Genomic DNA, 23,115 nt, shown 5'->3' on the forward strand with positions numbered 1-23,115 from the left:
CCATAGCAGTACTTCCACATTCAATTTGAGAACTAATTTTGACTTTAGCAGTAAGAAACAAAATAATGCTGATGCTAGAAATCTGAAATAAAAACAGGAAACACTGCAAACACAGCAGGTCACTCAGCATCTGTGGAAATAGACAAGTTAACGTTTCAAATGTGGACCCTTCCTCAGAACTTTAACCGGTCTTTTTCCTATTGTCCTACACAAAAAATTACCACATTTTATTTTTCACAGTTTTGAGATAGTTACTTAAAATAGAAAATTTCAAAATGAAGTTGAGACAATTTGACTACAGGACCAGGACAAGTAGATTGATCTGGAAATTGGCCAGGATACATCTGTTTTAGATGCAGGTTAAATTGTACATGGTCAGGGCATTAGCAGGTACTTGAAACCCAGAAAATATGTGAGCCTGTTCATTAGCATTCTGTGCAATAACTCGTACAACTGTCCTTAATCACCTCGACTCATTTGGTTTGGATAAATGGTGAGGAGTTCTCCCATTGTCTTTAGTTCAGGCAGGAAATATGAACTTCATGGATGAAATAAGATTCACATTCTCCATGTACAAAATCATACCAAGAAGGCCTATAAGAGATAAACCTGACTTTCATCTAAAAGTCTGGTCATTTGCCAGATTGCAGAAGAGATGTTTTCAAAAAGGGTATTTTAGCTCCATGACACCGATTCTGGTTTCATTGTTTTAAGAGTTGTGTGATCATGCTTATTGTGCTTAATCAATACCTTGCTTATGTATATCAATTAACATACACATAAATTTGATGAATTTTTTTAGCCTGCAAGAATTGATGTGGTATTTTCCACCTTTCAGGAGAAGCAAGAAAGAAAGAACTTGCACTTGTATAATGCTTCACATGTAGGTTTAGCATTGCAGGCAATTTGTACGTAGCAAAGTTCCACAAAAACCAATGAGATAAAGGACCAACTAATCTATTTTGGTCGTGTTGATTTGAGGATTAAATGTTGGCCAGGACTCTGGGAGAATATCGCTGCTCCTCTACGAATAGAACCATGGGATCTTTTACATCCATCTGAGCAAGCAGACAGGGCCTCAGTTTAACATCTCCTTCGAAGATGGCACCTTGGACAATGCAGCACACTTCAGTACTATAGTGCAGTGTTGGCCTAGTTTATATGCTGGAGTCTGTGGAGTGGGGCTAAAACCCATGACCTTCTATCACAGAGGTGAGAGTGCTACCACTGAATTTAACTGGAGAACGTGGTGGGGAATCCTATATGTTCTCCAATAAAATTTATCCTGCAATGTGGGTTAATTGTTAAACCTAGGCAAGCTAACCCATACACATGTGTGCAAGGGTGCAAGTTTTGGATTATACAAAAGCATACAAAAAAATTGGCAGGAAAGATTAGCTGTTCTATTTGGCCTGCCCCACGCAGTCGTGATGCCTTAAGCATCATGATTCACAACAACCTCACCCACCAACAACCATGTTCTCTCTTCTGAGAGGCCAATAAAACAGATTTAAAAAACTCAAGTCCAATTTAGTGGGGGGGGGGGGGGGGGATTCTGGACAATTCCCCTCCAACCACCCCACCCCCATTTAGGAGATCAAAACTACTCCAGGAGCCCATAATGACCATGGTTATTTACCACCTTTTGTATGGATCACCACCCCAGTCAGAAACTGGTCCAGTTTTCTTTTGAAGGTATACAACAAATCAGTATTCTGGTGTAAGCCTAGATGTGAGTGTCTTCAGGTAACTTGAGCATGGAGGATTATAACACTGAGCTTGATCATGTCCTCACCAGACGTCCAAATGTGCATTTCCAGTGGAGATCACTGGACAATGATGAGGAACAGGAATTCTGACTGGCTTTCTCTTCCGTAACCTGGGGCATAAAGACCAATCTTATGACCCCTCTTGCCATACTGGCTGAAATTGGGGAACTCAGCACAGACTGTGCTATGTGCATGAGGGAGTGTGTTTTGTTTAAAAGGAACTCTCCACCCATCCTCAATCAGTAAATTCATCAGTGGAATTTTTAGATGCTTGAGGACAGGAGCAACAAGACCAAATGCTTCTTTACAAACCAATTTATGTAATTAATATATATGGAATGTCCTTAGCATCTTGTTTTAAGGGCTAAGAAATCAGCAGCTGAGACAACAGGATTTCTGTGGCTCCTTCCCACCCCCGCAAAAGTTCAGCAACAGTCAAGTTGCCATTTTGAAGGAAGGGTTAATTAGTTGCTCTCTGAAAATGGGTAATGTGATTAAAATCAGTGAAAACCCAGTGACCAGGAAAAAAACTATTGCAAATGGCCCTGAGGTTCTCATGCTGGATTTATTAAAATGTTGCAACTTTCACCCATACCATGCGACTGTTGTAAATGGCATAGCCTGCGGAAGTTGATGTATTGAGTTTTGCCCACAGCAATCACAGCGCTTTGCAGTTAAGTACAAAATGGCATCTTGATTAAGGATTTCAGCTTTGGGTATCTTGTGACTGAAAGAGGGCACATAAAGATTGAGGGCAGAGGTTGTATGAAAGATAGAAGTTGAGGGAAGAATAAGTTTTTCAAAAAAAATATATATACATTGAAGAGCGAAAATGTAGCAGTGCTGCCCACTCGGTGTGGATAAACTTGTGACTGAAACCAGTCAAACCTTCCACATTTGCTGTTTTGCATTGCTGTCCTGCTGTGTTCGTGCCACTGGCTTTTTAATGTGCAGGTCTGGTGCATCTGGCAGCAATATCAAAGCAAACTTGCCGGATTCTGGAAAACCCAGTTTACAAAAATGAGTCTTACCAAATCTGGCAAGTTTACTTCGGTGTTGCTGCCAATTGTAGTGAGCCACTTGTTGGGTCAGTGCTATTATCGTGGCACTTAGCCCAATGCAAAAGCAATATGTAGTGATCACCATGATTTACATAAAGGTTTACAGATTAACTTTGGGACCTTTGGTTTATGCAAAGTAAATAAACCAGAGGTCCCAAACAGCGTAATTTAGAAATGTTAAGAGATATTAGAGTTACATTGGCTACAAAGGAATGATTTATTTTGTGTGAGCTACCAGTCTAATGCGTAGTCGATTTATACAGTATATGCAAGAGTGGGATTTTATTTTTGAGCAATTAGAATAGTTAGGTCCAAGGAAATTACTGTCTCGCTGGATCTGGATTGTTATATAAATTTGTAGTTCACATACATGATGTTGAAGTAAATAGTAATAATGCAACTGCAGTGTTTGGAGTATTTAAAGTAAAACTGAAGCACTTAAATTTTAATATCAGAAGAATGTATATATACTTCAAATCAACTTATTTGGCCATAAATATTCCCACCCTCATTCCTTCGCTCAGTTAGTTTCTGACACTTTTTCATCTGAGTCAGAAGGTAGTGTGTTCAAGCCCACTCCATGATTTCAATCTAGGGTGGTATGTCAGTTCAATACTGAGGAAATACTGCATTGTCAGAGATGCCATCAGTTGAAACTAAACTGTGACCTCGTCTGCCTCTTCCTCTGATTTGGGTGGGTGTTGAAGATCCTCCCCTAGACGCTGTTCGAGGAAGAGGAGGGTATTCCCAAGTGTCCCTCAGCCAACACCACTGGAAACAAATCAATTGGTTATTCACCTCGTTACTGCTCATGGGACTTCGCTGTGGGAAAAATGGTTACTGTGTTTGCCCACATAATGGTCAGCCTATTTGAGTAATTTGTTGTTTCAGTGGAATGTTTAAGAGACATAAGACACTATCTGAATCCTCCAAGCTTGGTTTTGAAGACAGGTGACACTGGTATCCAAAGCACCACCCATCTTGGAGCCATTAAAATCAGTCCTATTGCCCAATACTGCCTGCATTCTCCTCACTCATGCCCATCACAGCTGCACCCGCCCCCACCCTCCCACTTCCCCTTTGCGACTGGACCAGGGTTCAATCCAACCTTAAATCTGAGGCCTCAGCCTTGCAATTCAAAAAGTTGCATTGCAGCTCGGTGACCCACCCACTGCTACCAAACTACACCACCTCACCTCAAACGCAGGAACCGTCCCCCTCCCCAGTCTTTGCAGACCATACAAACCTATTTTAGCACAATGCAACTATACATTCTACCAAACCTGAAAATTCGCTTCTAGTTCTCCGAAACTGCAGGAAATGCATGAAAATGTAGTCCTAAACTCCATGACACTCCCAGTCCTCAAGAATCAGTATTGTTTTCAAGCTCTAACAGATCTGCCCCAATTCTAACAAGCCAACAGCAGCCTTTCAGTGCTACCAAATCCGACTGCTCCCTCCATCCATCCCCACTTCTGCTACTTACTTAATTGCAACCTGGTATACATGCCCTGCCATCTTTTGGTCTATCCTTCATTTTCAAAAGAAGGACAATTTTTTTTTAAAAGCACATTAGCAAATCTCCCATGGTGTTGCTCATGGTAAGTTGCAGGACACATTTATGCAATATAATGTACAATCTGGTATCAGGGCCACTGATTATCAGTCATTGTAATAAAAATGCAATTTCTTAAGAATAGTGTAGGAGCTTTATTTATATTTTCAGGCTCAAATTCTGTCTTTTTGCGTGTAAACTGTGGATTCGTGGGATGTGGGAGAATGGGGAGGGAGTTCCTGAGGAAGAGAGGCTTTGGAATTGGCAAACGATGGGGCAGTCTGTGTATTGGAAAGACTGATCTGCCAGATATGGGAACAGTGGGAGGCTGTTTCCAGAGCAGTGGAGGAGCCTCCTGGGAGAGGGTGTAAGGATCGACGTTGGCAGCTGGTCAAGGGGTGTGGAAGTCCCAGGTACTGGGTGGGGTTGCAAGTGTTAAGGGGTAAGGGGGGGGGGGTTAAGAAAATATGACCGAACCTCTCCCAGGATTTTCAGCCACAGTCCCTGCCATGTTTGGTGTACTGACCTTAGCTACTGCCGATATCCCGCGATAGATACTCTCTGCTGAGTTCTTGACCGTTAGCCAGGCACCAGCTTTAAAGAAGCGAAAAGCATACGCTACACATTTAGTGTATGTGATTACCTCAATGGTGGATAAATCCAGGTTGGCAAGTCGACTGGAAGTGCATTATGCACTTTTAAGTCACATGGTCACAGGAACTTGGCATGGGCAGGGTTCTTTGAGAGTGGGGTGGGGGGGTAAGGGGGAGGTGGGTTGATAGCAGGCACTAACACACAGGTATGGGTAGCAGACCTGGAAAGAGAACTGAGTGATAGCGGTGAGAGGTGGGGGAAAGGCACTGACCGTTTGGTGGGGACAGCAGGAAAGGAGACCTGAATTTTAGCGACCTCAGGTGGGTGGCAGTGTGGAGAATAGTGCAACCTATTTTGGAGGCAGCTTGGGGAATGGAAAGGTATGTGCAACAGGAAAATGTAAGCATGCTAAATAGATATGGTCAGAAGGTGTTACAGAAAACTAGCATGACACTTGCAGGAAGTATATGATATATGCAGTGCTTTTAACATATTTTAGATATTTGCAAATCTTGCCTGACATTGCTCATGGTAAGTTGGAGGTGAGATGGAGGTCCTCGGTTTTGACATAACCACGGTGAGGCTACTGGGGCTTGGGAAAAATGAGTGGAGGGCAATCCTTTAGTTTGGCATCACTGGGGAAAGGAGAATGTGGAATTATGAGAACTGTAGATGGGGAATCTGAGATTTGTCAGAACTGGGGATGGAATTTGGGTTTTGACTTACTGCAATCTTTCTGATGTCAGGGAGGGGAAGGGACTGGGTCTGACAGCACTCGATGAGAGTGTGGGCGTTGATGAACTAGCGGGACAGATTTCTAACTTTAAGATATCCCTGCAAACATTAAATTTGGTGATTGGTTCCTGGAAGTGGATATCTCCATCTCTTGCTCTCGCTTTCACTCTCACTCTCTCACTCTCTCACACAAAATTCGACTCATTTGTGTTCTTTATCATGGGTGTTGTTTGTTTGTCCGATCAATTCATGATAGAAAACAGCATTTGTGACTAAAATTAAATAAATGCCAGATGTGAAAAGCTTTGAGAATTCAAACTCGAGTTTCTATAAATTTTGTGGGGGGCGGGGCAAAGAAACTCTCACTCCCAGGATGAGGGGACTCATCCTTCTACCCTTGGTGTATTGCATGCCAGGAAATTTTGAAAACTGGACGTGGTCAGAATATGGAGATGTGGCTGAAAGCTTCTAGACAACTGTAGTATGAGGTAAAAAATTATAGTGGAAAACCAGGCCTTTGAGACAGGCTGTGGCCTTGAAGTAAAAACTTCAATGATTGCATTAAAAAACACAAGACAATTTAATGGGTGATTAAATCATGTTATTGGGAAATATTTATTTTTGTTTTTTAAAAAATTTTGTGTAAAACAATGGCCCAGAAATTACTCGCCCAAGGATGCTGTTCATCAATAGCATCCTTTCAAACCGTCGGCGGAGACAGGGAGCAAGTTCACGAATGCACACTAAAACCAGGAAATTGCGAACTTGCTCCCATTGGTTCGCCGGCGGTTTGACAGGTCCGAATTAAAGGGCCACCTATGCTACAATCAATAAAATCATTAAACATTCATAAACTTACCCATCTGCCCAGCTGGAACAAAGATACTTACGCCACCAAAAGGTATGCTGGAAAATACCAGCCCTGCACTACATTTTAAAAACGCAATGACCGTTGATGACTGCAAAACAACAAAGAATTATATTTTAAAAATGTGGAATGTCATTACTTTTTTTTAATGATCAAAAAATATTTTAAAAATTAAAAACTTTTTTTTTACTTTTAACTTCTGTGAGTTTCATTACATTAAATCATTTGCTTGGCTTTTTGTAAGATAGTTTAAATAAAAAATTAACATAACATATAGAAGTTAACTATGAAGGAATGATTTCCAGTTGCTATCTTGTGGGCGTGACTTCTTGACAGATTCTGTGGGCGTGGCTTCCATTCCCACGGTCTCGATCGGTTCCAAATGAATCTGTGCTGAACTTAAAGAAAAATTGAAAAGGGAGAAAGTGGAAAGTGGATATCGGAGACCACGAGGTAAGTTTTTCTCGTAGTGTTTGTCTGCAGGATGGGTGGACAGCCTTGCCACGCCGGTCGAAGCAAGTTCCGGCCCCTTGAATCGGACATTAGGAATTTCAGTTATTGAAAAAAGATGAATTGTGAGTGATCTGTTTGTTGGTGAAAATTTGACATACGGTTTATCCATTATAAAGGCATGACACAGTAACTAAAGTGCACAGCAAGTGCATGCTATACATAAGATTTTAAAAATATAATGATAGATATATGCAGCTCATGGGTATACTCACTGCCAGAATTTGTATTTATGTTACAAACATCTGAATCATCTATAAAAAGCATTTATGGGAAGTTCAATGCTTCAAACTCATTGTTTAAATTTATTTTTTCGTTGTACCTCATTATTCACCTTTTGAACCCAAGATTTGTCTAGTATTTAATTTGTGTGCACACTATTGCGTAATGGAGCTGTGGATTATTTTACACCTTCTAGTGGTTCTATTTGGGGAAGAAAAGCTTTATAATTTAATTTGCAAACTTCACAGTTGCGAAATAATTTCTCTGCCCTTCTGTGGATGAGGGAAGTAAGATTATACTGTTCCTTCCTCCCCGTTGCATATATAGTGTGTGTATATGTCAGTTGAAAAATTGCTATGCTGCAGTATGAATACCTCTCGTTCAGTGCAGCATGAAATCTATCTGGTGTACTGGTGTGAATGGCTGCCTCTTTAAAGTAAGAGACTGACCTTCATTTGAATAATGTAAGAATTCAGTGTTAAGTGAGTTGGTTGTTATGATGTCGACATGTTGTTTTCAGACTTTTTATCTGTCGAGAATCATCAAAAATTAGATGATTAACACTTAGTTGTCTGGGTAGGAAAGGAATGTGTTTCATAAATCTAAAACAAAAAATCATTTTTTAATCTCTTCAATTCTTCTGTATACCCTGGATTAGTTATTTATGTGCTCTGGCTCTAAGAAACTTCAAGATTTTGCATAACTCCCTTGTGTGTTTTGTAACACTGTTCCATATGGCTAGCTTCAGTTTTTATCTCATCATCTGCACCAAATGTTGAAGCTACTTGGAACACTGCCGCATTAGAGTTTGGTTCCATACTGTAGCCATTTGTAAAGCATGGAGGACCACCGAGCTCAGATAACCATTTTATGGAGCCAAATTTTTAAAGAGGTAATGTATGTTTCCCATTTGACAATGTAATATTTGTTTGACAGTAATTCAATCTCCATATACAAAGAATGAAGAAGCTTGTGGAAAATATAGGTTATTTAACACTCAGACATGTTGAGCAGGATGCTGGGTTTAATCCAACCCAGACAGACAGTTGAAAGTCTTTTTCTTCATGCAGATAGCAGACACAAGATTGGGCAGTCTTCAACCAGTTCCTCGTGGGCGTAGGTCCATGTCTATAATTTTTGCAGGTAATTGCAATGTTGCATAAGAGGTCAGAAGTATGGCTAGTGTGGGAAATAGAAGTATAACACTGGTGCAGTAGGGCGAATATTCAAATTGCAGTCGTCAACGCTTTGTAGTGTTGCCATCAAAGTGCAGACAAATGATTCTTATTTGTCCTTTATATTTCCGATTTGTTGATTTGTCATATTTGAATTTCATGGGACTAAAGGCTTAGAAAGGGCTATTCTTAGTGATGCTCAGTTTGGGTTCTGCTTGGTCCAAACATGGACAAAAGAGCTGAATTCCAGAGGTGAGGTGAGAGAGACTGCCCTTGACATCAAGGCAGCATTTGACTGAGTGTGACACCAAGGAGCCCTAGTAAAATTGAAGTCAATGGGAATCAGGGGGAAAAGTCTCCAGTGGCTGGAGTCATACCTAGCGCAAAGGAAGATGGTAGCGGTTGTTGGAGGCCAATCATCTCAGCCCCAGGACAATGCTGCAGGAGTTCCTCAGGGCAGTGTCCTAGGCTCAACCATCTTCAGCTGCTTCATCAATGACCTTCCCTCCATCATAAGGTCAGAAATGAGGATGTTCGCTGATGATTGCACAGTGTTCAGTTCCATTCGCAACCCCTCAGATAATGAAGCAGTCCGAGCCCGCATGCAGCAAGACCTGAACAACATCCTTGCTTGGACTCGTAAGTGGCAAGTAACATTCGCGCCAGACAAGTGCCAGGCAATGACCATCTCCAACAAGAGCGAGTGTAACCACCTCCCCTTGACATTCAACGGCATTACCATCGCCGAATCCCCCACTATCAACATCCTGGGGGTCACCATTGACCAGAAACTTAACTGGACCAGCCACATAAATACTGTGGCTACGAGAGCAGGTCAGAGGCTGGGTATTCTGCGGCGAGTGACTCACCTCCTGACTCCCCAAAGCCTTTCCACCATCGACGAGGCACAAGTCAGGAGAGTGATGGAATATTCTCCACTTGCCTGGATGAGTGCAGCTCCAACAACACTCAAGAAGCTCAACCCATTCAGGACAAAGCAGCCCGCTTGATTGGCACCCCATCCACCACCCTAAACATTCACTCCCTTCACCACCGGCGCACTGTGGCTGCAGTGTGTACCATCCACAGGATGCACTGCAGCAACTCGCCAAGGCTTCTTCGACAGCACCTCCCAAACCCGCGACCTCTACCACTTAGAAGGACAAGAGCAGCAGGCACATGGGAACAACACCACCTGCACGTTCCCCTCCAAGTCACACACCATCCCAACTTAGAAATATATCGCCGTTCCTTCATCGTTGCTGGGTCAAAATCCTGGAACTCCCTTCCTAACAGTACTGTGGGAGAACCTTCACCACACGGACTGCAGCGGTTCAAGAAGGCGGCTCACCACCAGCTTCTCAAGGGCAATTAGGGATGGGCAATAAATGCCAGCCTCGCCAGCGATGCCCACATCCCATGAATGAATTTTTTTTAAAAATCCAAAATTGGAGTACCAAGGTCTGTTGGAATCAGTAACTTGAGATGTATGCAAATTAATGGGAATATGGATTGAAACTTTTCATCTGGTGGCTGAGGGTCCATGTTATGCACCTATGCAACTCATGAAGACAAAAAGCTTCCACGCCCCTGCAGAAAGTGATGCTGCTCAAAAGATGAAGCTGCGGCATCTTGATTGCCAAGTAGTGGAGAGCTGTGCTATATGTCTGTGCTTGAAAAGATACGGAAGAAAACAACCAGAATGATTGCCGGGATGGAGAGATTAGATTGTGAGGAGCGATTATTTAAATTGAGTATATTCTCACTGGAAAAGAGAAAGTTGAGAGGCGATGTGATTGCTCTTTTTAGGATTCTAAAGGAACTAGATGATGTAGACAGTGTTCCACCTTGTCCAGAACTGTAGAACCAGAGGACACTGCCTGCACTTGAAGGGGGCTAAATTAAAACTAATCTTCAGAAACAGTATTGCATTGAGCGAGTGGTCCATCTGTGGAACAGGCTCCCTTGGGAGACGATGGAAGCAGATAATATTGGTTCATTCAAATGCATATTAGATAAGATTTTTTTTCAAATAATGTTTTGGGATACAGTATGTGAGTAATTTGAGATGACATATGGTAAGTGTAGCATGCTTGGGTGCAACAGGTGACTTTGGACCTGTGGTTCCCACTGGAGTTTTCCTCTCCTCGTGTCTGGGTCTGTTGTAGACTGATTGATAGAGATTGATTGCTATGATTAGTCAGCAATTTCATTATTGTATCATGCGACTACCAGGGTGGTAGAAGGCGAACGAGATGGACCGTGGTCTTTTTTTCCTATTCCAATGCCGACCCAATTCAAGTGATTGCCATTCTCCTGGCAAGGAGTCAGATGCTCTTGCTGGTGAAAGTTCTATATTTTTTTATTTTGACTAGCTAATTACATACCTTTTGCCAACATTCTGAGCATTGTGAGGAATTTTCTGGTAATGTGTGAATGTATCAGACATTTTTAAAACTGGGAACCAGACAAGACATAATTGCTGTGGTAGAACAAGGTTCTGACTGTGTTACCAAACATCGAGTTTCATCTTTCATTTTTAATCCTTGGCCCACGCAAACGCACATTGAACACAGCGTTCATAATGGTGCACGTAGGAAACATTTTACTTTCTGGCAACCTGAATTTTTAGACCACAATTTGTATTTTAAAATGAATACTGGGAAACTCTGGAAAGGTTTCAAATTGATCTAAAAATGAAAATGAAGTGACACAGCTAACTAATTGTATATTGGAAAAGTGGGATCTTTCACCCCTCACTATTAATGCATTTTATGCATTTTCTACCTGTGTTCTTTAATATAGGTGCAAGTACAGAGAACTGCAGGATAGTAGCGAGTCAGAGTGGGGTGCTTATGCGAGTCGGACTGGAAAGTCAATTTGTGGAGCACGTGGAGGAAGCTGGTTCCATTCAGTCTTGTAGAGATGCCTGCTGTCGGAAATGCCACTGTAATGTTGCATGGCTACTGGAAGGAAAGTGTTACCTTTTGGACTGCAGTCGACAAGGAATCTGTCAGCTAAACCGAACAGGCAGATCCAACTCGACGCAAATGTTTATTCACAAACTTCCTCCTTGTGGGGATTCGCAGAGTCGCTCGCACAGAATTTTAGAAAAAAAATTTCATTACAAAGCCGAGACGAGGACTTCCAATCTGACCAGAATTGACACAACTCAGGTTAAAGGCCAATTATCTGGATATTCATTGGTAGCAAAACAAAATAAAGCATTTTCCAGGACAAGACGTGAGGCACCTGCACCAAATGGTAGTTCTGCGGAGTTGCTTCAAATTGATGAAAAATCTCCATCTGAACAGACACAAACTGCACAGCCTGTTGGTGGCAACAAGGAGTTAAGTCCATCTGGACAGCAAAGAACTGGGCATTTAAAACCACAACAGCAAGAAAAAGACCTACAGACCTCTCTCAGAAGCCTTCAGGGGAACAATAACACTGTGAATGAGCAAGAAACTAAACCATCTGTGTCAATTGATGAGAGAAACTTAGGGGAGATGCAGACCCTACCTCCAGAGGTAAATCTTGGAATATTTAAAGTAACATTCCCATTTGAACTAATATGCTTAACTAAAAATGATAGGTGCAGATATATTTTTCTTCAGAGTTTGGTATGATTACAGTCTTCATTTGAATGTGTATTTTACATTAAGAGGCTTACCATGTTAGTGCATCATTGAATGTGCCATAGATGGCTGTTGATTCTTCACATTGTGAGTTCCCAGTTAGGGCATTGAAATAAGTGATTCATCACAATGGAGTATTACTGTACAAATCACCTGGGACCACTCTGTTTACATACAACCAGTGCAGCGTTGGAAGCGACCCAGAGGAAGGTTGCCCTCCTGACAATGAGGAGTAATATTTTGGTATAATTCTTAGAGTATAGAATACCATTTCCCATTACCCTTTTGACTAAGAAGAATTTTTAATTAAAAATTGCCAAAGTGTTGGTGTGTATATTCTCCTTACATTTTGGAAAAATGGAAACCTAAGTTGTAGCTTAAATTGCTGTAGATGTACTGCTAATGATCCAGCAAATAAAAATACAAAATTGTGCTCTACCTGCTATATTGAAGTTGCCATTTTCAATGTGAGAAACTGAGGCAAATACAGTTATAATGTAGTCTGGGCATTGGGTTGCGAACTCTGGTTGGACATATTCCTGGAGGTTTCATCACATGACCTCCCAGCTCCAATCATCCCGCCCAGTCAAACATTCTCTTTTCCCATCTCCAATATTTTTATAACTAAGTGTTCAAAGAAAATTTAAAAATTCACATTTTTTAATGTGCCTATGATTTTTCTCCCTGGTTGTTCGCAACCACGTCCAGGAGATTAATCTTCAATTCTTGGAGACTCCAGAACAATCCTGGAAGGTTGGCAAACTTATCTCCGCATGTGACACATACATTCGAGCCTCACTTAACGTAACCTGGGAATAGGATGGAGAGAGTAGGGCGAGCTGGAATTGAGCAGTTCTACTTTATCACTTTAAATTCAATTCAGGAAAATTGGATGTAAAATATGTGAAATTATGCAGTAGATTAAAATAAAGCATATTGCTCCATGAATTCGGTTAGATTTAGCATAGTTATGGAAAGAGAGAACTGGAGTAAAAGTTCTAAATTGGGGAAAGGCCAATTTTACTAAGCTGAGAAGTGATTTAGCAAAAGTGGACAGGAAATAGCTACTTGAAGGTAAGTCAGTGGGAGGCATTCAAGGGGGAAATTCAAGAGGTTCAGAGTAAACATGTTTCCACAAAGAAAAAGGGTGGGAATCCCAAGTCCAGAGCCGCCTGGATGACAAAGAGCATACAGAGTAAGGTAAGGCAAAAAAAGGGAACCTTCTGTTGACACAAAGAGCTCAATACTGCAGAAAGCCTGGAGGAATAGAGAAAGTGCAGGGGTGAAATTTAAAAAGGAAATTAGGAAAGCAAAGAGCAGGCATGAAAAAATACTGGCAAGTAAATTTAAGGAAAACACAAAAATGTTTTGTAAGTACATTAAGAGCAAGAGGATAACTAAGTAAAGAGTTGGGCCTATTGGAGACCAAAAAGATAACCTACGTGTGGAGGTGGAAGATGTGGTAATGGTTCTTAATGAATACTTAGCGTCATTCTTCATAAAAGTGGGGGACGATGCAGAGATTGTAGTTAAGAAGGAGGAGGAGTGTGAAATATTGGATAGGATAAACATAGTGAGAAAGTAAGTATTAAGGGGTTCAGCATCTTTTGAAAGTAGATAAATCACCAGGCCCGGATGAAATGTATCCCAGGCTGCTAAGAGAAGCAAGGGAGGAAATAGTGGAGGCTCTGACCATCATTTTCCAATCCTCCCTGGCTACAGGCATGGTGCCGAAAGATTGGAGGACTGCTAATGTTGTACCGTTGTTTAAAAAGGAAAGAAAGAGACAGACCAAGAGATAGGCCAGTCACTCTAACCTCGGTGGGCAAATTATTGGAATCGATTCTGAGGGACAGCATAAATTGTCATTTAGACAGGCATGGGTTAGTCAAGGAAGGTCGTGTCTGACCAACTTGATATTTTTTGAGCAGATACTTTTTTGACTAGATCCCAAATGGCGGACTGGTCAAAAAAGTAAAAGCCCATTGAATCCAAGTGAAAGTGGCTAGTTGGATCCAAAATTGGCTCAGTGACAGGAAACAAAGGGTAATGGTTGAGAGGTGGTGTTGTGACTGGAAGGTTGTTTCCAATGGGGTCAGTATTAGGTCCCTTGCTTTTTGTGGTATATATTAATGGTTTGGACTTGAATGTGGGGAGCTTGATCAAGAAGTTTGCAGATGATACAAAAATTGGCCGTGTGGTTGATAGTGAGGAGGAAAGCTGTAGACTGCAGAAAGATATCAATGGACTGGTCAGGTGGGCAGCAAAGTGGCAAACAGCATGCAATCAAGAGAAGTGTGGGGTAATGCATTTGGCGAGGGCAAACAAGGCAAAGGAGTACACAATAAATGAGAGGATACTGAGGTGTGGAGGAACTAAGAGACCATGGAATACGTGACCCCAGATCCCAGAAGGTAGCAGGACAGGTAGATAAGGTGGTTAAAAAAGCATACGGGATACTTTCCTTTATTAGCCGAGGCATAGAATATAAGAGCAGGGAGGTTATGCTAGATCTGTATAAAACATTGGTTAGGCCACAGCTTGAGTACTGCATACAGTTCTGGTCACCACATCACAGGAAAGATGTGATTACACTGGAGGGGGTACAGAGGAGATTTACGAGGATGTTGCCAGGGCTGGCGACTTTTAGCTATGAGAAAAGATTGGTGAGGCTGGGGTTTTCTTTGGAACAAAAGAGATTAAGGAGAGATTTAATTGAGGTATATAAAATTATGATGGGATTCGAAAGAGTGGATAGGAAGGACCTATTTCCCTTAGCAAAGGGGGCATAGATTTAAAGTAATTGGTGGAAGGATTAGACTGGAGCTGAGGAGAAATTTTTTCACCGAGGGTCATGGGGGCCTGGAACTCACTGCCTAAAAGGGTGGTAGAGGCAGAAACTCATTTTAAAAAGCACTTGGATGTACATTTGAAGTGCCATAACCTACAAGGCTACGGCCAAGTGCTGGAAAGTGGGGTTAAGCTGGATAGCTTTTTTTTTTTCAGCAGGCACGGACATGATGGGCCAAATGGCCTCCTCCTGTGCTGCAACTTTTTATGGTTCTATGAATCTGACATTCTGATATATTTGGTTACTTAATGTTCAATGGTTGGGATCTGTTTTATTAAAGGCCACGTTTTTCATGACGTGCTAAATGAAGGTTTCTCCTGTTGTAAAGTATGTTGCTGATTTGTTTCTAGAGCTTTCCTAGACAAAAAGAGCTTTATATAATTTCAATTTCATAAAGAAATTGTTTGACATGACTCTATGTATTATGGTACTTCTAATGAGGTGTGGGATGTGGAGAGGAATGCTTTGCTCGACAGGCTAAGTAGTATCTGGCAACAAGTTACAGGCTGTTATTCAATTCCGTGTTTGTGATTGTAAAGCAAGATTAGAGTCTTTATGAATATCAGCAGAGCACCAAGATTGAATTACAGTCTTAAAGGAGAATAGTAATGTGAGTTGTCGTACTCTCAAAGCAAAATACTTCCTCCTATTGACCAAAACTAAAAGATTTTTAAACAAATCTCCTACCTATTTGGAGAAATATTAGTTGATGCCTGGTGCAAAATCCCTGAGGAGGCCTGACATCTTGCAAGTGAAGAGCCATTGATTTTGACTAAGCAGGCAAATTGGGTTAGGCAAACGATCTCTGCTCTGGATCATCCAAAAAAGGGAAAACATACTGATCTTTGTACATTAATTCCACCACCCTGCTTCATTTTTTTTCCACTGATGTTGGCTAAATGTGAATCTACTTAGCACATTCTCTACAGTACAATTATCCTTTAAACTTAATGACAGCTATGCTATGTACCAAATTATTGAGTGCTAAGTGGCAGGTGCACTGAGCATTGTTGAGTGTTAGAGAGATAGTTTACATGAAAAAATATTAAACCTCATAGGAAAATGCTGCTGGCTGTGTGTGGCACTGGGTAGCGGGTACTTAAGACAGTTGTTTTTAGTCAGAGATTAACTCAATGCATTGCACCTTTTTCACAATTTATCCCCAACAAAATCAATATATTCTAATCTACATTGGTTAATGCTGTCCCTCTGTAATTTTGCCCCCACAGATTTTACACAAGTTAACCAACATTTGCTCTTTTAAACTGTTTCTGGCCCGTATTAAAATATGAAGGAACGAGTTTTATTTTTTATCTTCTGTAGATTTTAAATTATTAAAGTGAACACTGTTACAGATAATACTGCAGACAAACCTAATATAACCATACAGTGAAAAGCCATCAAGTGAGATGTGAGGCTGTGGAATTCACTTCCAGGGTTAGTAGTTGAGACAGAAACTGTCAACATTTAAAATTCGATTGGATAGTTGGATGAAGGAATATGGGAATAATGTGGGTAAATATAATTGGGACTATTTACTCGCATGAATGATAAATGCCGACGTGGACTGATTGGGCTTAATGGCTTGTTTCCGTGTTGTGATTTCTATGTATTTCTGTAAAAGCCTGATTGCACTTCATCTTCAGTTGTTTATCTGGCTTTTGTATGATTATCATCTGCAAATAAGATGAATGTGACTTTGAGGACAGCAATAGGACTCTTTGTACAAGATTGAAAGCAAAAGTGGAATACACGTGAAATGAGCAAACCCAGGCTGAACTGTAATTATAAACCAGTGAATTATTGTGCACAATAAAACTGCCCATAACTTAACAACACTGTTGGCTTCTTCACAATGATTGAATTGACACTGATAAATACAATATTGAAGGCCAGTCTAATGGCTATGGTGGAGTTAAATGTGCAATGTGTATGTTATAAAGGATGTAGGAAAGGTGGTCATTAAGGTGCTATTTTTTTCATTTATTTATATAAAAACACAGAAAAATGTCAGATCTGTTGTTTCCCATTTATGCAGAAATGTTGTTTTTGAAAGATTAGGAAGATGAGAAATCCACTGGGATTGAATCTTGTTTTTTATGTCCCCTCATAAATACAGTAATCTGTCCTGTTGTTTGAATAAAGCTGTGAGGGTGTCACAGGTCACTTGAGAATCAACAAACCAATAGGAATGGAAGTACTTGCCAAGTCTTTTTTTAAATTGGAAATTGAATGTTAATGAATTAACCCCAGACCAGTACCATACTTTTGAATTGCATTCCAGAATCTGGATTGACATCCAGGAACACACTTATCTCAGTACCTGTTGAGCAAAAGATGGACCAGTCTACTACAGAATGCAGAGTGATGTTGAAAATTTTGAATCTTTATTTATTTAGTTCTCCTCCTACCTAAGGTAGTGGCAGCTCCAGCAAGTTCTTCACTATTAGCTCATTCGCAATGTCAAGGCATTTAGCAGATTGCTGATCTGACTCCCACGTCATACTGCCAGATTAACATTGATGTACTCCAGAAAATGCTTAGCATCAACGCAGAAGTGGTATTATAACTACAGCCTTAAATGTGAATAAAGTTGACCGAGGTATGTTTTTCTGATGATCTGAAGTTCCCCTGATGGATCCATCGGTCACAGGAGTGAGGAGCTGAGCCATAAGATTATGAATGTCCAAGGTTGATCTCAGTCAAGGTAGCATTTAGGATGCCGTGGTTGGCCTCAGCACCCAAGTTAGGGAGGGGGAAATCAGACAGGGTTTCTGCTCCTGGTTTGCTATCTTTAACTGTTGCTGTAAGTGTGCTTGTGTGGACAGCGGTGAAGATATGAGCATGATTTGGTAATATTTTACATTATATTTACTAAGCTTCTCACAATTTTTATGTGGCATGGTGACTTTAATTAAGGAGGTTGTGATCCACTTCCTAGCCAGATAAAGAACTGCATTTCTAAGTATACAAAATATAGGTCGACATTAGATTCAGAATATTGTAGCAAAGCTATTAAAATGTAAGTTAATATTGTGGGTTATGTTATCATTGTACTGGTTTGTATGATAGTGTAATCAGTTACGGTACCTTGAATACATTCCAATGTGTGCTGGGAAATTAGATAAAGCCGACCTGTAAGCCAACAGGCAGTAAATGTCCTTACTGTTGGTGTGGTGACCAAATGCAATGTTACACCTAGTGAGCTGCAAATAATTCACAACTCTGGGCAGAGGATTCGGTTTGTGAGCAAGTTATTGACATTTTCCTTTAAATTAAATTGTGCTCTGCTCTCTTCAGAGCACTCTGAGTATAGTAATGGAATAACAACTGCTGACTAAACACTAAGCTACTCTGAAAGGAATAAGTTTTCTTCAGTGAGAAATTCTGTTTAAGAAACAAAGTGGGGTGGGGGCATAGAAAATTATTTTGTTACAAGAGATCTTCAAGTTTTGTGTGAAAACATTCAGAATTACTGGAATTTCATTATTTAATCTCTGCAGAGATATTGAGTGAAGTGGTAAGAAGTTTTTCATTGATGTACATTTTTGCTTCGATTCCCCTGTTGCCTCAGTGTGTTTATCTAGCGAGTAGCGGAGACATAGGGCTCGATTTTTGGACGTCCAAGCCGGCAGGTTCGTGGCGGGGGGGGGGGGGCTCCGAAAATCGGGGATTCCTGGGGCGGGTCCGGAGCCCGGCTCCAACCTGCCCACTTCCGGGTTCCCCAGTGACGTGCTTAGATGTGCACGCATGCGGGACTCCCGCCAGCAATTAAAGCCGGCAGGATCCCACTTAAGGCAATTAATGTGATAGTTCAGGTCGTTTGCAGACCTGATTTGTAGGATATTTTAGGAGGGGTGGGATTTTCACCTCAACTGAGCGTGTTTCCCCTACTGGGGGAAACACTCCCAGTTGAAATGGACGTGTTGCAGACACCAGCCTACGGCAGCTGCAAAGGTCCATTTGACAGGTGTGGGGGGAAGACCCTCACTCATTGCAGGAGGTCACTCTGTCACTTTGGACAAAGTTTGGCCTCCACCACCCTCCTCCTAACAATATAATTCACCAACTTGGAACCTCAACTCCAGTGTGCAGACACATTTACCTACCTTGCGGACCTCCTCAAATGTACATCTTGTGGATGGGGGCCGCCATAGCTGCAGTCATGACCTCCTCGGAGGACGAACAGCATTGCCGGCCATGCCGTCCACCTCTGACACGCGGAGCTCCACAACACAGTACTGTGACACATCCACCTGCACAGCAGGAGGGAGGGCAACTGCAGAGAGAGATGCATCACAGAAGGCACTGCCCTCGCCACAAGGTCTACAGACCGAGGCTCAGCTTCCTGGACCTCTCTGAGCAGCAGTGCACACGGAGGCTCAGAATCACTCGACATGTAGTCGTGGACATCTGCAGCCTCCTTCATGCCGAGCTGCTCCCGGCTGGCCCAGCACCAACTTCTTACCTGTCGCTGTCAAAGTCACCACTGCCCTCAACAACTTCTCCACATCCTTCCAGTGTGCCACCGGGGACATCGCCGACGTCTCTCAGTTGTCCGCATAAAAGAGCCCTGCAAATACACCTACACCCACTCTGCAGTGACACAATGGGTGGCATCAGTTGTGGGTCTTCATGGTGATCCTCAGGAAAGGGCATTATTGCACAAACCAGACAAGATTCGCAAAGACGTGGCAGTAGTGGTGACAATAAAATATGTAATGTGAGTTGATCAGAAATCAAATATAAGTAAAAACCATGACAAACCCTGAAACATCCTAGTGCACCCCCTTCATGCTCACGACGCGTTTGCCTTACGCTTCCTTATACACGTATGTGATGCATGCCCTGTGGCTGCAGCACAGGTAGTGGCAGCTTGGGTGAGGCTGACCATGAAAGAGTGCATGAGAGGGTGAGACAGAGCCATGAGATTGTATGAGGATTGGGTTGAGTGGTTGTGGTGGGATGAGTACTGAAGTGAGTAACTGCAGGTAAGATGAGGATGAGCTTTGAGTGGGTGAGAGGAGTGATGTGATAGAGTAGTGTTGGCAGTTCAGAAGGAGATGTGGGGTGGGGGCGGTGATGTGGCAGACGGCATGTAGGGGAATGAGTAAGTACTCACTTCGGCTGACCTACTTAGGTGATTGAAGTGCCTCTTGCACTGTCTGCAGGTGGGTGATATGTTGGTGGTGCTGGTGACCTCCTCTGCCACCTTGAGCCAGGCCTTCTTGGTGGCAGAGGCAGGCCACTTCCTCCCGTCTGCCGGGTAGAAGGTCTCTGTCCTCCCCCCTCCTCCTCACCCCATCCAGTAGGACCTGGAGTGAGGCATCATTAAACCTGGGAGCAGCCTTCCCCCTGGGCTGCTCCATGCTGCATCTTTGGCTCCTTTCTGCAGCATCAGTCAGTGGAGGACTGCCCCTTTAAATCGGGCTCCTCTAGCTGACAGCCTATGATGCGGGTGCGCAGTCCACCTGCTGCGCAGCTTTCCAGCGTGAAACCCGGAAGCCAAGGTAAGCTGCTTCAATTAGGCTGCGATCGCGTGCGGAGCACCCCGAGTTCACTGGGCGCGTTACCCATGCGCCCAGTCGACCCCCCTCCCCCCCCCGGCTGCTAACCTGCCTCCCTCCGAATATTGAGCCCATAAAGACCAGAAGGGTGTCTGGCCTGATCCATGGTTTGTGCTGATTTCGCAGATCTCCCCTAGATTGGCAGTGGGGGCATTGCAGTTAGCCCCACCAGCTCTGCTTTTCGGAGTTGAAAATCAATCAGGGCTCCTGGTCTTTTGTGTGTGTGCGTACAATCACGTAATTTTCCAAGTTAATAGCACATTCACATTTATATTTTGAGGCCACTGTATACTTAACTGTACATTCGCATACATAATTTATGAAGTTATTGCGCATCCTGACTGTGCGATGCCTGTGGGAGGATTGCATTGATGCATCAGGTTTCTTCGCATGAATATGCTTGCACTGGGACAGCTTGTTTTGGGTTCTGGGAGTTCGTTGGGCTTGGGGAGTGAGAGGGGCTCTGTCTACTGGAAGTCTTGTTGGTTGGGATCCGTACCCTCATGTCCGTTGGCTGAGTAATTAGTTTCAGGCAGTGGTGAGCATCATTTGTTCTGATTTTAATGTCCCATATGTGCTCGACCCACATGTTTGCACTCCACCTTCACTAATCTTCCAATTCCTGCTCAGTGCTCTGTACCACGCCCGCCCGCCCCCCCCCCCCCCCCCCCCCAAACAATTGGGACATTTGTTAAAAGTGCTTTATAAATGAAATTGTTCTAAACTTAACAGCCCAACATTTCTAACATTTTAAAGTATAGAGGGTTATGTTTTTATGAAAAACAAAAATCTTAAAAAAAAAAGTTTATGCTGAAATTTCACCAGCTATACTTTGCACTATTATACAGGTGAAGTTACAAACACTTGCAAGGGGTGCTCCATCTTATTAGCTATTTAAGATTGTATATTAAAAATGTCATTCTAATTGGTAAGGGGTAATCTAATACTTCTATTTTATATGCAAGATACATTCAAGTGTTTTCATTTCTATTTAACTCTTTCAGCACTAATGTTCCTGGGTTTAAATTTCTGCAGGAATACTTTAAGTTTTATTTTGTAAATGCATTTTAAGAGGTATTCCTATTCCATTTTTAGATCACGATTTTTCAAATAAAGTTATAAAAATCATATTTTAATTTTAGCAAAATGTATGTGTGATCAAGGAATTAATTTTTTTTTTTGCCAATTTATTTAGGTCCCGAAAGGAACCTCTTTGCCAAACACTGCCTCTTTGGTTGTTCCTTCTTCTAATTCCAAATTGTCCAGTCCACCAGCCAATCAGAAATGGACACAAATGAATACAACCAACGACAGTATAGTTGGGACATTGCCAGTTATCACCGTTCAGACCCCACTCCTGAAAACCCTGCCAGCACAAGAGAAAACTACTGTGATAACGCAAAGTACAACTCCTGCTTCTACATCCAGCACAACAAGTGCAACCACAGTTGTTCCAGAAAAACCAAGTGAGCTGAATTTAGTGACTGACCTACCTTGGCAGCATAGGTGCTACAAATATTGATTGTTTCATTTACACTTCAGTAGTGGGATGGAAAACCAGCGGTAATAAAATACACTGATTCCTGCTCCATTTAATGACAATCAGCAGAAGGCTGACTGTAAAATTCATAATCCGAGCAGGTCTTTCTAGTCAGGAGACTTGACATAATCGGGTGAATTTTCATCATCACTGCCTGGGCGGTAATCTGGCTGAGCAGATCACTCACCCTATGTAGAACCCACCCAATTTTCATCCCATTGATTTCATTGGGATGAAAATCAGGCAGATTCTGCAATGGTTGGGCTGTCCGTCCTGCTAGATTATTGCCCATGAGTTGAAGGTGAAAATTAACCCTTCTGTTTGTCTCCAACAAACTATTTTTTCAATAACAAAATATAAAAATATCTCCTCCTTGTGTGCAAGTATTTTTTTCCTTCATGGTCTTTTGGAAGAGGAAAGAAAAGAGCAGTTTGAAAGAAAGAACTTGCATTTATATAGTGCCTTTCATGACCACAGGACAACCCAAAGCCCTTCACAGCCAATGAAGTACTTTTGAAGTGTAGTCACTGTTGTAACATAGGGAAACACAGCAACTAATTTGAGCATAGTCTCAAACAGCAATGAAATGAAAGACCTGATAATCTATTTTTGAGAGGACAGGTGAGGTCTCAGTTTAATGTCTCATCTGAAAGACGGCATCTGCAATAGAACAGCACTCCTTCGGTACTGCACTGAAGTGTCAGCCTAGATTATGTGCTCAAGTCTCTGGAGTGAGGCTTGAACCCCTGACCTTCTATCTCAGAGGCAAGAGTGCGATCACTGAGCCAAGGTTAACACTGAAATGACACTTCCAGCCTATTGTTCCACTTTAATATGTGTTGATTTTAAAAAAATTAGGAAAGTTTTAAGTGGAAGTGTCTCATATTTACTCTACTTTGGAGTTGTCTCTTGCCTAGGATTAGATGTCGTATGTTTATATAATGTTCCCAATTTCTCAGGTTTGCTTTTGGAATACAATACTGTCAACACATTTATTAAACTCTTTGTATAATTTATTCCAGGACACTGT

At 42.0% G+C, this 23,115-nt stretch overlaps 1 protein-coding gene across 5 annotated transcripts in view; it reads left to right on the plus strand.

Moving 5' to 3' along the window:
• LOC137342575 (dyslexia-associated protein KIAA0319-like protein) overlaps positions 1-23,115 on the plus strand; it is a 79,464-nt gene that overhangs the window by 13,450 nt on the left and 42,899 nt on the right. For all 5 annotated transcript variants that reach the window (XM_068006549.1, XM_068006546.1, XM_068006548.1 and 2 more), the window contains exons 3-4: positions 11,295-12,019; positions 21,741-22,011. In XM_068006549.1, the coding sequence (XP_067862650.1) occupies positions 11,295-12,019; positions 21,741-22,011 (996 nt within the window). The remainder of the gene's footprint in view (positions 1-11,294; positions 12,020-21,740; positions 22,012-23,115) is intronic.

This window comes from Heptranchias perlo, chromosome 26 (genome assembly GCF_035084215.1).
Source record: "Heptranchias perlo isolate sHepPer1 chromosome 26, sHepPer1.hap1, whole genome shotgun sequence".
NCBI lineage: Eukaryota > Metazoa > Chordata > Chondrichthyes > Hexanchiformes > Hexanchidae > Heptranchias > Heptranchias perlo.